This window comes from Symsagittifera roscoffensis, chromosome 3 (genome assembly GCF_963678635.1).
Source record: "Symsagittifera roscoffensis chromosome 3, txSymRosc1.1, whole genome shotgun sequence".
Lineage (NCBI taxonomy): Eukaryota > Metazoa > Xenacoelomorpha > Acoela > Convolutidae > Symsagittifera > Symsagittifera roscoffensis.
This window is the reverse complement of record NC_087064.1, coordinates 51,228,788-51,243,953: the sequence shown is the minus strand read 5'-3', so window position 1 is coordinate 51,243,953 and position 15,166 is coordinate 51,228,788. Positions and strand designations below refer to the sequence as shown.

Genomic DNA, 15,166 nt, shown 5'->3' with positions numbered 1-15,166 from the left:
TGCAAAATCTAAGAAATATCAGAGGTCCAGACGAGTAAAAATTTAAATTGTAGGAGTGACGCAGAGCACTAGAAGCAACTACATTGGAAATTGCGTATAAAAAATCAAATCTACAATGTGGCAACTAAGCCAACAAAACATAAGCAGACAAACAATAGGCCATTTTTGGAAAGGAAAACTTCCAGTTTGAAAAAAAAGTTCCGGGTCAGATTCAAACCCACAAACTTAGTCATCCCAGGCGTATTTTTGAAACCTAGGTTAAGTGCTGGAGATTCATGAAAATTTAAATTCATCATGAACCAAGATACAGTTGGTTATGTTAAATAACTTGTTAACCCGAAAAAAGTCTATATTCCGATTTGATAACGCTTGTTAATCGCAAGAGTAGTTAATATATTAAACGAAGTGAGACGAAAAGCACAGTATTGCACTAATTTTATCCATGAAAGCTTGACTAATAGTTACTTAGGCAACTATAACTGCCTTTTAATTAAGCGGACATATCTTGTAATGTTTTTTTTTAATAAGTTTTGCCATCAAATTCGGCCATGATGGCAACGTAAATTTGCATAAGTTGCGTTTGTGTATTTATTTTTTTGATTAGCTGCTTCAACGTGAATTTACAAGTCAGTGCGGACCAAAGCAAATAAGTTTTCAAAACGAAATTATTTATCATTTCGAACAAAATCATATAGAAAAAACGTCTTGAAAACTACTCAAAGGTTATTAAAAAAACTCTATACATGACCATAAGCTTTTATAGGGTGCGACTGTTTTTAGAGCATGAGTTGTCCTTAGGCACGATTGACGCGGTGGTAATGTTCAAACCACTTCTCGTCAGCCCAGTACACTTTCAGTTAGTTGTCCCGTGGTCAGACTGCTATAAACATAGCCCACAGACAGTTGGAAGAGCCCATGACTGTAAAGAAACAAAAAAATTAAATTATTATTTTTTAAAATTTCAACTTGAAAGAAACAAATATATGTCCTTAGAGCTCTTTGAATTTCAAGAACAATTAACCCAATTGGAGAAAACTGGATAAATAGTTACATTTTTTATTCCACTGAAGAATTCTGAAAATTCTACTGAAAAACTTAAGTGCGAAAAATCTACTTTCAAAACTAAAGTCGATAACGTTTTTCGTGAACTTCACACTTTTGCAGTTCGATAAAGGAGTTTATGTTCCTTTTAACGAAAGAAAAAAACTGAGTTTAAGAAAATATATAATTCAAACCGTGAAAACTCAGATTTGATCGTGAACAATTTTAATAATTTTCCCTGAAAAAAAAATGAAAAAAAAACATCACGCTATATAAGAGTCTTCACTACGTTCATCGAATCTTATTCGACAATTTTGTTAACTACCAAAAGATAATGATTCGAAAATATTAAATTATATTTTGAAATATCACAGCTTTCATGCATCTTGATTTTTTTTAAATAGCATCGCTTTAAGTTTTCAACTATAAATTATCATACAGCTACAATGGCACAAAACAAGGTAGCGAATTGAATTCGTATTAACCTAAACATGAGCAAAAACATCGTATCTATATAATTTACACTCTTCTAATAGTCCTAAATAATGAAGAATATACATGGCGAAAAATTATCATTAGGAAGTTTTGCTCGTTCACAAAAGTAAGCTATATTTGTTTAATTGCCTAATAATTAATTTATGCGCCAATTTTTAAATCTTTAGAAAACATTAGACTACCAAGCCAAAGCTTCTACAAACTGCATCGATAAATAAATTTGAAAAATCAAAAAATAGCCAACTGACAGTTGGAAAAGAGTAATGAATATCGAAAAAAATATATATGGCCTTAAAGCTCTTTGAATTTATGATGGACATTTTTTTGTGTTAAAATTAACCCAGGAAACTGGATCAATAGGTACAACTTTTATTTCGCTGAGAAATCTGATTATTAATTTCCGTTTTCGAAATAAGAAGTCGATTACGTTTTTCGTGACTTTTACACTTTTGCTGTCCAATAGTGGCGTTTGCCTTCCTTTTAACGACGAAAATGCACTGAACTTAAAAAGAAATCACAAGTCAAACCGCGAAAAAATCAATTAAAAACAATTTCCTGAAAAAAAAAATAAAAAAACCACCAAGACCAAAATAAGAGTACTCACTGCGTTCATTACTCTTAATTATATCACGTAGCTTGATTTATTAAGATAGGAGCTCCAACAAATCGCAACCCCATTTTTTCTTTCCAGTTATCAAAAATTTCCACATCAGATTTTAGTTTTTCCATCTTTACATCTATCATATGCTACTGTTATGGCTCCAATGCTTTTTTTGGTATACGGTCAACATTCTTTTGCTTTCTGTATGTTAGAATCATCCACTTCAGCGAAAAACGTCCAATCACAGTTCGGTGACGTTCATCTGGTCGACGTCTTCCGCGTCGATGTAGAGAAACTCCGTGAAGAAGTCGACGTCTTCGATTGGCACTCGACCAGGTGGCACTCTCTTCCTCAATGTGTTCTCCAGTCTCTCCTTCGAAAGCTCCTCGTACTTGTCACGCAGACGGATCAGGTAAGCATCAAGCTACAACACACAATGCAAGCACTAGTTATTCTTTTCATTGTTGGTTGGAACACTTTAACATCCTCCCCCTTAAACAATTTAGGGAAAAATGGTGTTAACTTGGCTCTTAGTGGGAATTTCAAACTTTTTTTCATCAGCATCGATTATTTAACACGCAAGGCTGAACTATTTTAATCCAAGCAAGTAGCACAGAATGTTCCGACCATAATCTTAAACAAGAAAAAAATTTCATTTTTTTGCGTGGTGTGATGAAAGGATCTACATTTTAGGCTATTGAAGGGAAGACTACGTTTTTTATTGCCAAGATGGCGCTCTGAAAATCTTTGAAAACTAATAAAATATTTTTCAGGGCTTAAATAAAATATTCATGGCTTATTTACTTCAAAACTTCCACTATCCTTCTATAATAAGCTTGCTCCGTCGCTTTACTCGCCCGAAAAAGATTTAAAAACTACCCTTCTATATGAAGCTTGCTCCCTCGCTGTACTCGCTTTAAAAATTAAAATTTTTCAAGCCGGTTTTTCTCGACACTGAAATTTTTTATGTAGTTCGAATCACGACTGAAAGGGCTTTAAAATACATCACTCAACCAAGTCCGATGATCATTTGTGGAGCCCGATTTTGCGAGAGAACCAAAAAACATAGTCAATAGACAGTTGGAAAAAGTGAATGACCGCAAGTAAACAAAAAAAAACTGGCTTGTTTTTTGAAAAAAGTTCAACTTTCTAAACCATTTGAGACACAAAAATCAACTAGCCTTGAGACTTATAAAAATTCCCCATGAAGTCAAAACCCACGCACCCATAAAACTTTATTTACTCGTCATATGTAATAATATAAGGCCACAAAGCCGATATAATATAGGCCGAAACCTATTAGGCCAAAAAAGGAAAATGAAAAAAAAAACGAAAAAATCACTTCAACTTAATAAAAAAATACTAAGTCCCCCTCACCCTCAAAACACACACCCACACGCATTTACAATCCTTTTTTGCTTGTCAAAAGACGACATTTGAGGCCATTGAGCTAATTAAATATATCCTATCAAGCGGAAAAAAAAAGAGAAGGAAAAAAAACGAAAAAAAAAAAAACCACCATTGTCATGGAAATTCATAATTTCAATAAGATTTTTAGCATTTTGTTAAATCTAGAGGTGCGCATAGAATTGATACTTCCATTGAAGTATCTTTAAATAAGGACATTAAAGCCGATAAAGTATAAGTCGATATCATTTTTTGAAAAGTTTTTAGATGATAAATAAAAACAAAAAAATTACGAAGTCAAGGTTGCTATAACTACAAACAGCAGAAAAATCAAAACGCCTAAAGCAACTAGAATGTAACCTGCATAGAACAAAAAAAATTTACATTCTGACAACTAAGCCGACAAAACATGAGCTGACTAATAAGCCGACAACTTCTTGATATGGAATGTTTCACAATTGAAAAAACAATAAGTCTTATCAGAGTCCAACCCAGTGCCTTTGTCTTCCCAGGCTTTTTCGAATTCTTCAGACCAATGTGCCGGAGACGCAAAAAAAGTATAAACTTTTATGAACCCTTAAGAACCAACATACAAGTTGTTAAACCGAATAAAGCCTATATTCCGAAAAATCTAAATCAAGCCTCAACAAATTTTAAGACTTTTTCCTAGAAAAACCAAGACCTATATAAAAGTACTCGAGACCTATGAGCACGACCAAGAGCTATATAAGAGCGCCTTCATTACTTTTATTAATAGGGCTAATTATCTTATCTTGAGCCCAATTGTTTATATTTCTCAAGGCCCTCACAAGGTTTAAAGGAGGTCAACAGTATTGTTTAAAAAAACTTTAATGGCATCTTTGGCAGTATATTTCTATAGTGCAGATTCAACTTGAAACGCGACAAGTTAGCCAACTTCAAAGCAAGACAACAAGGCTAAAAATAAACTAGACTATAACAATCTTAGCGCAGCTGAGCAAGCGTTTGTTATTTGCCAATACCGCGTATATGCTGATTCTATCAAAAAAAAAAAATCAAAACATCAATGGCGTGCACATGAAGGAAGTTTTATGAAACAAATTGTCAATTTTCTTTTAGGTCAGCCATTTAGAAAATTCCGAAATCTGTTGTAAGCCGAGAAGGGAATTCTTTGGCCATAATTTCTGCACTGCAGAAAATTTCTTTCAGAAAAAAAACGGAAAATTTTTTACACAGAGGAAAAACTGAGCTTCGCGCCACTTGCGATACAAAAAATGTCAAAAATAGAAGAAAAAAAGTCCCAAACCTGAGATGTGAAACCTGTTGAAAAAATCGAGGCTAAAAAGTCAATTAAAATGGATATAAAAAACAATTGCTGAACTTGTTAAAAAAAAAACAGAGATCTAGAAGTTCCTAAATGTAGTCAAAAACTTTGCTTAAAATCTTGCAAGCGGCCAAACTGCATGTCCCACAGAAGCAATAGCCAATAAAGATCAAGAAGAAAATTAGCTATAACCTGAAATCAAACTGAAAAAAATTCAAACAAAAAAACAAAAAAATGAGTTTCAAATAAAAAACACGGAAATTCCTTTTTTTTTCAAAACTTTCGCCAGAGAGATCCACACTCCTGAATCTAGTGCAATATTAGCCACATATCCTCGTACATAAAACAGTCAAGTCATAATTGCAAAAAAATTGCTGAAAGTTTATATATATAATTTTTTTTTTTTAAATTCGTGACATACGAAAACAATACACTATGCCATCAACTTGAAACGATTTCAAAAAATAGCTCAATCTCAAAACGAAACAATAAATTAGAACAAACTAGATCCGCGCACTTTTAGATTTAAAAAAATCACAATTTAACATCCAAAAAAGTTCACTTTTTAATTTCATTTTTTTCTTCTCTTACAGAAATCGCATAAAAAGCTGCAAACCATGAACTATATTTACCCTTATGAAAATTTAAAAAAGACACATAAAAAATCTACCAAAATAAACTACCGGAATAAAATACCCGGCCAGTACGCTGACAACAACTGGAACAAAACCATTACGCCGCCAAAAAACATCAATTTTTATCTGAAAACTTTTCAATCCAGCGGGAGCATAGAATTAGTTTTCCCTTGAAAACATGATATGATGACATCAAGCCGATATAATAAAGGCCGAGATCAATCAAGGGGAAAAAGCCGGAAAAAATGTTGTCATAAAAAACTTGAACAATAATTGCTATTAAGATTAAGTGAGCATAAAAACTGTTTCGCTTCCAACGACTCAAAATTAGCCCACTGAGCCAATAAACAATTAGCCGACATCATTCGTGCAGAATAAAGTTTTTAAGCAGAAAAAATATTTAAAAAAATACGAAAACAAGAAACTACTAACAGCAGAAGTAAATTAAAACTCTAAAAAGTAAATCACGTACAGCAAAATTAAACAATTATACGATTTGAAAAGTAAGCTGACAAAACAAGATCCGCTCGATTGTAATATTGCTCGTATGTTAGCCCATTTGTAATACAAATGTTTGCTCGTATGTTAGTCCTTTCCGCTGTAGATACAGGCTCTAACTTAGAACAATAAATTTTACACAGAGGCGAAGCTCTAACAGTAAAAAATTTTTCTTAGGTTAGAAAAAAGAAGGTTCGTACTAATACACTAGCTTCTTAAGTGTAAAAATCCAACATATTGAATAAAATCTCCATTGCACCAAAATAGATTCTCGAAATAATGCAATGACTATTCAAAACTTCAAATATAACTTAACAGACAAATGAGCCTCTCACCTCAGCAATTTCTTCCTTGATCCGTTCATTTTCCTCATTCAAATCATGGTACAACTCCAGTTCATTCGCTCTCTTCCGATTGGCCGCCTTTCTCCTCTTAGTCGACTCTCTCTTCATTGGCAGACTACCACTTCCATTCCGCTCAACACCCGCAACAGCCAAGTGCTTCACACTCGATTCCTTGGCCACATCTTCAATTACATTTGGGTTTCTGCTTCCGTCAATCAGGGCTCTGAGTTTGGGTCCAAAAATGAAGCCTTGAGTGACGAAGACTGAGAGAATTGTAGCGAGCGCTGAGAAGATGTAGGAGGCGTCCTGGTGAGCCTTGATCAGCATCGTCACTGGAACTGTGGTCCAAAATAAAGTCTGAAAGATTCACTTTTTTTGGCTCTCTACGTTTAAATTAAAAACAATCTCCTTTGTGAGAAATCAGTGACATAATTTCAAAGTTGCCAAATACTACCTACTTTTTTAAAGCTTTCATATTCAAATTTTTCTCTTCAGACGCTTTTAAAATGTATTAACACGAAGTAGTGTCTTCCTTAAAAAAAGCTGAATGTTTGAGCCAGCCAACTTCGAATTTCGCGAGCTTCAAACTCGAATATCTAATATAACTTTTTAAAACACTTATTCCTTCACATTTATTCTTCGAATTCAAAATTATCCGATGAACTCACCACAATGTTATAGACTGACATGGCAACTTGTCGCGAGTCATTCATATTATCCAAGTGGACATTTCGGGAATCGTATGCAAACAGAGCACCCAATAGAAGGAGGAAACCCTTTATACCGAAGTTCAGTCCTGAAAAGAAGTTATTATGTAACTATCTAAATCCACTGATGGACACTTGTAAAAATTGAAAGGTCTTTATACCTGTCCAGGTGTTGTGGTCAGTGGATCTGCAGTGTCTAATGTATGGCCTCACTCTCACTTCGCCGTCTGCTGTGACATTGCGCATGGGCAGGAACTCATTCTGGAGGGAGAGGGGCGCCAGGTATGAGTAGAGAGAGAGGAAGGCGAGGTCGAGCAGGAAGAGGAGAGACAGACAAGCGTACATGTGTGTGGAGCTGACCTGCAACAGATTTACCAAACTGAAATAAACATATACCTCATCTGAGCTACGCATTTGTTAATGCTCAACAATTAACAAATGTTCGGAACGAGATTGCTAAGACCATTTTAAGCTTTAGCATTTGGAGAAAACTAGTAGATTAGCTTTCAGTGGATGAAAATATATCATACCACAAAAATTAATTCAATTGCAAAGCTTAAGAAAGATAGCCTGTTACTGTACAAGAAGCACAGAATGTTCCGACTAGTCATTCAAAAATACAAAATAAAGTTTTTTCAAACTTGTGTCGTTTTTTTTCTGCGTGGTGTGATAAAAAAAAGGTCTGAACGAAAAACTTAGAACTTACAGTTGGAAAAGAGTAATGAATGTAAGGAAACTGAAAAAAAAACCGACCTGTTTTTTCAAAAATCTTAAGCTTTTGAATTTCGCAGAAAAAAAATGGATGGCTTTAAAGCTCTTTGAAATTGTAGAACGATTTATGATGGACACTTTTTTCTTGAAACCCAATTTGAGAAAACTGGATCAATAGGTTAAAAACTTTTATTTCGCTGGGAAATCTGAAAATTAACTTCCATTTTCGAAATTAGACGTCAATAACGTTTTTCGTGACTTTTACATTTTCGCTGTTCGATAGTGAAGTCTGCCTTCCTTTTAGCAAAGTAAATGCACTGATCTTTAAAAGAAATCACAAGTCAAGCCGCAAAAAAATCAAAATTGAGCGTGAACCAAATAAAACTTTTTCCTGAAAAAAATCAGCAAAACCTTTATAAGAGTACTCACTACGTTCATTACTCTTAACTAGACCAGTTGTAAAAAGTTTTGTAGAAAAATGACTACAAAAACGGAATAAAAATCGTTCAAAAAACAATTAAGAATTTCAGAAAGATTTTTGCAGTAATTTTATGAATTTTTGAAGTTTTTGAGTCCCAAATTGGCGCTAATAACTCTCAAAAACTAACTTTACTTAATAAACACTAATTAAGCTTAAATAAGCTTTTGTACGCCTGCACGCTCACTTATCGACCAAAAACCAAAAATTACAAACCGGTTTTTCTCGTCACTGAGAAGCTTTTTCAAAATGTTTTGATGTCATTCAAATCACGACTGAAAGGGCTTAAATATGATATATCAGTCGACCCATTCCGATGATTATTTATGGTACCTAATTTTGCGTGAAAAAAAACGAAAACACCCGAATACAAAGTTCCTCCCCATTTTCAATGGTCGGAACAAAAAGGTATTCACTTCAGGATTATATGTGACATCCATGTGTGTATAAATATATTGGCCTATGAAATTGGTCACCGAACAAACATCATAAAATAATTGAGAGGGAGCTCAGACCTTAACATCTTTTGGTAGTTCATGGCCTCCGAAGGTGGAGGCTCCACCCACTGAAGATTGGCCCGAGGGAGGGTCTCCTCTTTCAGACATCACACTGGCCTAAAAGAGAAAATTAAATCTATTAAAAATAAACGAGCTCCTTGTTTTCGAAAGCTTTGTTGCATATTTTCTTCAACTTTATTTCTTCTTTTACACACGATTCATGAAGCGCATTACAAGTTCGATTTAGATGATCGGACGAAAAAAAACCACAAGTAACAGGGACACATTAAACAACGCAATAGAAGCGATGAAAAATTACAAGGACGTTGAAAATAGCCAACATTAAATGATGCTAACTAACCTTTTTTTGAATTTCGGGCTGTAACAATATGCAAATAGAAAATTACATTTCAGCTGTACTTAATCCGCACATGTAATGCGACAACTCCATTTTTCGAAATTAGAAGACGATCACGTTTTTCGTGACATTAACAATATCTCTGTTCGATTGTGGGGGTTGCCTTCCCTTTAATAAAGGGATTGAGCTGAACTTGGGAAAGATCAGAAGTCAAACCGCGGAAAACCGAATTTGAGCCTATACAAATTTAGAGACTTTTCCTGAAAGAAAAAATCATCAGGACCAGGACATATATAAGAGTTTTCACTATGTTCATCGACTCTTAAAAATGATTAATATTGGCTACGTTGTTCATTACATACCCTCTGTGCCAGAGTCATTTTGGCTTTGGACCTGATCAAAGTGGGGCTGGTGAGTCCATTTGAAGATCCCCCATGAGACGCCCTGCTCTTAGCCAGAGCCTTCATCCTGGATGGCTTCATTTTAGCAGCAACCACGTGCAGAGCCCACACTTTGGCAAAGAGGGCGCCGAAGCCCAGAGTGAATCCGAGAGACATCAACCACAACACACCCTAGACAGAATTGAACATTAGATATCTCTGCATTTAAAAACAGCACTATTTTCAGGTATATCAAATATAAACATATAACAAATGGGTCTTTTATATTAGTCCCCTCCCAACCCAAGATGTATAAAATTGGCCAAACATTTATCATATGTTGTATAAAAACTGAAACTTACATACGAGGACAGTTAGAAACCAAGTATTAATTTCGAAGAATCCCACAAGCTTAAAGCACCCAAACCGATTGCAACAGCTGTTGATATGCCTCCTCCTCACCTGGCAGAGAGTGTCAGTTCTGATGGAGGAGTCCAGTTCGTCTGTGAGACCATTGAGGAACACACAGAACAGAGTGACCACACATCCAAGCAACATCACGCTGTTCATCGCCGGCTGCGAGTTATAGATGATGCTACAACGCACACCGATTCATTAGAAACGAAGAATGAACCAAACTCAGCTCAAAAAGAGAAAAAAGATCAGAAAACGAAAAAAAAGTATATTTCTGGAGTCATTTGAATTTTAAAATACATCTGCCTGAAACGTTTTCTGACCAGGGGACTCCAGAAGAGTTTAATCGATTGTCACAGGTTGGCAGTCATACAGTTTTTCCAGCAACAGATGAGTTAGAGAGCGAAGTGGCAGAAAACTGATCCGAAACTTCATATCAGTCAACTTATAAAACATATATCAATGTATATCCCATTTACGCAGATTATTTTACCTGGCATTTCTAAAACTGGAGTTGTTGAAAATGAGGAGTGCTATGGAGATTAGCATCCCAAGAAAAGCGAAGATGGAGAATGTGAAGAACACAGGGGGCTTCAATCTGTCCAGCTCACTTCTCATCTCTATCTGGTCACGCGGCGCCTGGTACTTGACTGAAACAAGCAAATCCTTCAATTTTTAATTGCAAATTTCAAACCAAGCTTTTGATTATGTCTCGAAACAAAAGCATAAAACGCCCCAATTTTACATTATTTCAGCTACAAACTGAAAACCAAATGTCATTCAATCATCATTAAAGAGATTTTGTTTTCTACTTACCACTGAATGGCCAGAAGTCGTGATCATTCTGGACCATGCTGACGTCATAGTTCTCAGTGTGGGAGCCATAGTCCAAGTAGGAACCATCTGAAATCAACTACTATTATTCGTCACACTACATTATATTAAGCATTTTCACATATAGAGAGCATCCTAGTCATTACACCAAGTCATCCCCTAGAAAAGTCACTAAAGAATAGCATGCTAAATGAACATTTTCTTTTTTTTTTGGTTTCACGTATAATTGTGGGTAGAATCATTAACGAACTAACTGCTCATGAACTCTATGGCCACACTCGACACTCTGTCACCCGCGAAGAAACTCACGTTGCCCTGAAAACAAAAAAATTAACGTATGGAAACCGATGAGTGTGGTGCAAATGAGCTGAGACAATTAGACATCTCCATTCATGCTCACCGATACTCCCATGAAGTTCGTCCTGTCTAAATTCCTCTTCAACAACGAGAACGCATCTTTGCTCAACACAGTCACGTCTCTGATTGCTTTGAACTCCTCCTCAACGCTCTTTCCTTCATTCTTCAATTCAACTATAGTTTTGTTGATCGCAATGGCCAGAGCCCAAACTGCGTCGTATGCTAGAGGCGACTCCGGAAACCCTCCCGAATTCTTTCCAGCCTTGTCCAATTTGTCCAACAATTTCGACTGGAAGTGCAGAGGTTTCTAAATGGAGAAGAAAATCAACTACTAGGCCTTTATTCCAAGCATAACCGTTAATTTAAATTAGAATAATTACACAGAGGCAAAAACTAGCTCTATACAAAAATTAGCTGTATAAAGTGCAATAAGAAAAAGTAAAAATAAAATTCGAATGAGTAAAAACTCGGAACAAATCTCGGAACAACTGCGACCTAGAGATTATGATTCTCACACACTAACCACTCAGCCACGTACGCTTAATAAATTACAAACAATCCACAAAAAAGCAGAAAACAAATGCTGTGAAACTTCCAGCTACACATGGTGATTATAGCAAGAGTGCCACCAAATAATGAACACTTTTAATTGCGAGTTAGGTTAGAAAAAAAAGAAAGTTCGTAGTAATACACTACGCTGTCCAAGTGTGTAATTACGATAACAATTTTTAAAAATCAGAACCAAGAACATGATTAATAATGAAGATGATCAACTTTCCCAATTGGGGAAGCAAGATTCATAGCTAAAATTTTACTCCTCGTATCTTCAATAAATCAATTTCGCCTTGCACATTTCAACTTACAATTCCGGAGAAAGTGGGAGAATCCTCTGATCCCAGTTGCATGATCTCAGTCGTGAAGTGCCCTTCGGTAGCCGCACGCATTTGCTCCAAAGTACAACTCAAATGTTCGTTCTTCCGCGGGTGAAACCAGTTGTCAGGAAACCAACCCAGAATGAACCAGACTATTTTTGGCCCATACAGACCTGCTTTATACGCTTCACAGAAGACCTGACGCGCTACTGTTTCGTAGAAAAGTCCAACAATAACCCGTGCATCTTGAGCCTAAAAAGTTTAGTTATTAATCAAAATATAGTTTTTTGATTTTTTCACATGTAAGGTCTTTTCAAGCAGCTCTCTGGGCAAGGTATTCGTATCTTGGTGAAATTTTTTTGCACTAATTTCTGAATATCACAGTAAAAGCTGAAACTACAGCTAAAAGTTGAATTCAAGCTACCTTGTATCATGATAACACACTTTTTTGACTTCCTAACACGCTTTGTTTGCTAATTATGATTTCCGGGAACTATTGCAGAGGATTCTCACCAGAGGTGTTTCAGAGCTACTTGCCTTCAGTGATTCGATTGCATTCTTAGGATTGGTTTGGAATGTGGACCTCTTCACGGCGATGCCATGCTTTTTCCCCTGTTGGGTCAGATCATCCGCTGTCTAAAAAAAAACAGATTAAATTAGGGGAAACCAGATCAGATCTTTTCAAATAGTATGTTAACAGCATGACTTATGAGAGCATTCTTCACCATATCAACCTTTTCAACCCTATGACCATCACTAGGATTTACATGGAAACTAATCACAAGTCAAAGTAATGCATCGATGCTAAAGACAAACAAAAAATCCTAAAAACCCTTTTACTTCTTAGTCAAAGGCCTAAAAGCTGTTCACTTTTCAGATCTTCACATCTCGTATGTTCTCTTTTCCTCGAAGATTAATTGTCGAAATTATCACCCCAATTCTAGTTAGAGATAAACTTCTTGGGGACCCTATGATAAATAATAAAAGTAATATCTCACCGTGGTGAACACTTCCTGTAAATGGACTAGTACAAAGGCCTTCTTCCATCCGAACTGAGAGAAGAGGTTGAGGCGGGTGGGGTTGTGGATGAGTGCGGAGGGGTGTGTGCGGAAGAAGGTGGGGAACCTGTCTCGGTCAGAGAGTGCAGGACTGCTAGACCCATACGACACCTAAGAAAGAAAAGATATGGTCACAACGCCAAGTAATTACAAAACAATTCAAAGACAAGCGAAGATTACTTAACTGAAACATTTTAATAGCATTGGATATATGATCAATTTTCGAACTTTTCATTTAAACTGGCTCCAAACTCTAATTCATGTCCCAATGCTAAGGGCGAAACAATTTTTTTCCAAACTTCAATGCGAAAATTCAACCTCACTACCTAATGCTGAAGTTCAAAAAAGTTGCTTGCATTAAAAATCTTACATTCAAATTAATTAATTAGCAAAATTACCTGGTTAGCATCTTATTGTCGATCCACATTGCTGCAAAATGCATGCTTTAGAAAGCATCATTGTCATGCATTTTTTCGACACTCTTCAAACACAAATCGGCTAAAATAGGAGCAAACTCTTTATTTTCTGCAAACACAATTCAAAGGTAATCATTTTAATGAGCATGAAATTCAGGGAATGTGTTACAACTAGTGAACTAACAATTATGTTAATAGCTGGCAAGACTTTTGCATCAGTAGCACACAGGAGCAGATGTAGGATTTCCGAATAGAAGAAGGATTTCCGAAAAATCCATCTTTATTATTTTAGGTGCTATAACTTGTTTACCCAACTATTTTGCAACTTGTAAAACCCTGCTTTGTTTAAGCATAGCGCGGTTGTACCACTTTGGTTAAAACGGGCCAGATATGCCATTTTGTATACCACTGCTATCCAATACTCGAAACTGTACTTCAAATCGAAATTTTTATTCAAATCATAAAAAATCATTGCTATTCTAAAAAAAATCATGCTCAAAAGAAGCTGCTATGCATCAATATTAACAACATCTAGCTCACCATCAGCACATTCCATAAATGGGCAGCCTCAGCCACTGCAGTTGAGACGGAGCTACATCCAGGGCCCAGTATAGCCGAGGGCGTGTCAGGCGATGACTCATACAGAAAGTCATACAAGTCTTTCACGCCCTTTCCAGGTTCACACTAAAAACGACACCCGCAACTTAAGTTGTCTGCAGATTGACCAAAGCACTTTCTTCAATTATTTTTAGCAGATTTTTCAAAAGATAAGAAACGTTTTAAACATGTTTTAAACAAAAACAAAACAATGAAATCATATGCAGTCAATGCGCCGCACTTTTCCCAGTTGAGTGCTCTTTTCATTTCACTTTCAGTAGGATCGACTCCGAAAATTCAATTACTACTATCAACTTTAGGGCTACAAAGAAAAACACATTTTTTTCCAACTTCCAGTAGTTACGACTACTGAAAGTGGAGAGGAAATTTGCATTCGATTGCCTCAATTTTATCCAGGCAAAATCAGTTACTTCTAATAATCATCAGAATGGGTCAAAAAATACCATATTAAAGCCCATTCAGTCATATGATTTTTTTCCAATATATTTATCGGTGTCCAGGCTTGCTCTTATGAGTGAACGTACATAAGTGTTGGTGACTTGCAACTTCAGTTTATATCCATCCACCAGAGACCTCGAGGGATGACAGTTCACGTGTGCCAAGGCCAACTGAGCCGCCGGGAAACACGACACTCCCCCGTCCCAGCTCCCGTTGAGGGGAAACATGGCCCCTATGTTGATGAACTTGGTACCAGAGGAAAAATTTTCACACTTATCTGGGAGTATATCATCTTTGCTATATTCAGCCAAGCTCACTTGAGTCAATAAAACAAATAGAGCGTGAACAAAAACGTTAAGTGAGGCCATTGTGACCAAGTGACTGTCCCGCTTTTTCAAGCTGCTTCTTGACAGGTATGTGTTAATGTACTTCTCATTGTCGGACCTGAAATCATCAACTACCATTGATGTGAAACAAATGATAAGCGAGAGTCGCTCTGTTCGCGTAAGTTTACAATTATCATCGAAGTCAAAAACGTCACGCGAAAAACATTGGTGCATAACAACAAAAAGCAATGCTGAATGTAAACTATCTTTATCTGTAAAACAGAGCAAAATAACTTGCCTTTAACGAGCAACGTAAAACACCACTGAACGCATTGTCAGCTACACCAGTCTCTTCTGGATTAAAAACTTGATTTAATT

General features: G+C 36.1%; 1 protein-coding gene across 2 annotated transcripts; it reads right to left on the bottom strand.

Annotated features, from left to right (window-relative positions):
- Positions 1–1,953: 1,953 nt before the first annotated feature.
- LOC134842965 (gamma-aminobutyric acid type B receptor subunit 1-like) lies at positions 1,954–15,022 on the bottom strand. 2 transcript variants are annotated; one of them, XM_063859512.1, is made up of 17 exons: positions 14,549–15,022; positions 13,947–14,090; positions 12,931–13,101; positions 12,470–12,568; positions 11,924–12,184; positions 11,104–11,367; positions 10,958–11,018; positions 10,686–10,772; positions 10,363–10,519; positions 9,918–10,050; positions 9,438–9,647; positions 9,079–9,096; positions 8,736–8,834; positions 7,193–7,391; positions 6,993–7,120; positions 6,316–6,681; positions 1,954–2,561 (listed from the first exon to the last, which is right to left on the bottom strand). In XM_063859512.1, exons 1-17 carry the CDS (start codon positions 15,020–15,022, stop codon positions 2,379–2,381), a joined length of 3,054 nt encoding a protein of 1,017 aa, XP_063715582.1. In that variant the 3' UTR covers positions 1,954–2,378. The 2 variants fall into 2 exon arrangements, with proteins under 2 accessions (XP_063715582.1, XP_063715583.1); XM_063859513.1 differs by lacking the exon at positions 9,079–9,096 and having other exon boundaries at positions 1,955–2,561.
- Between the last annotated feature and the right edge of the window lie 144 nt (positions 15,023–15,166).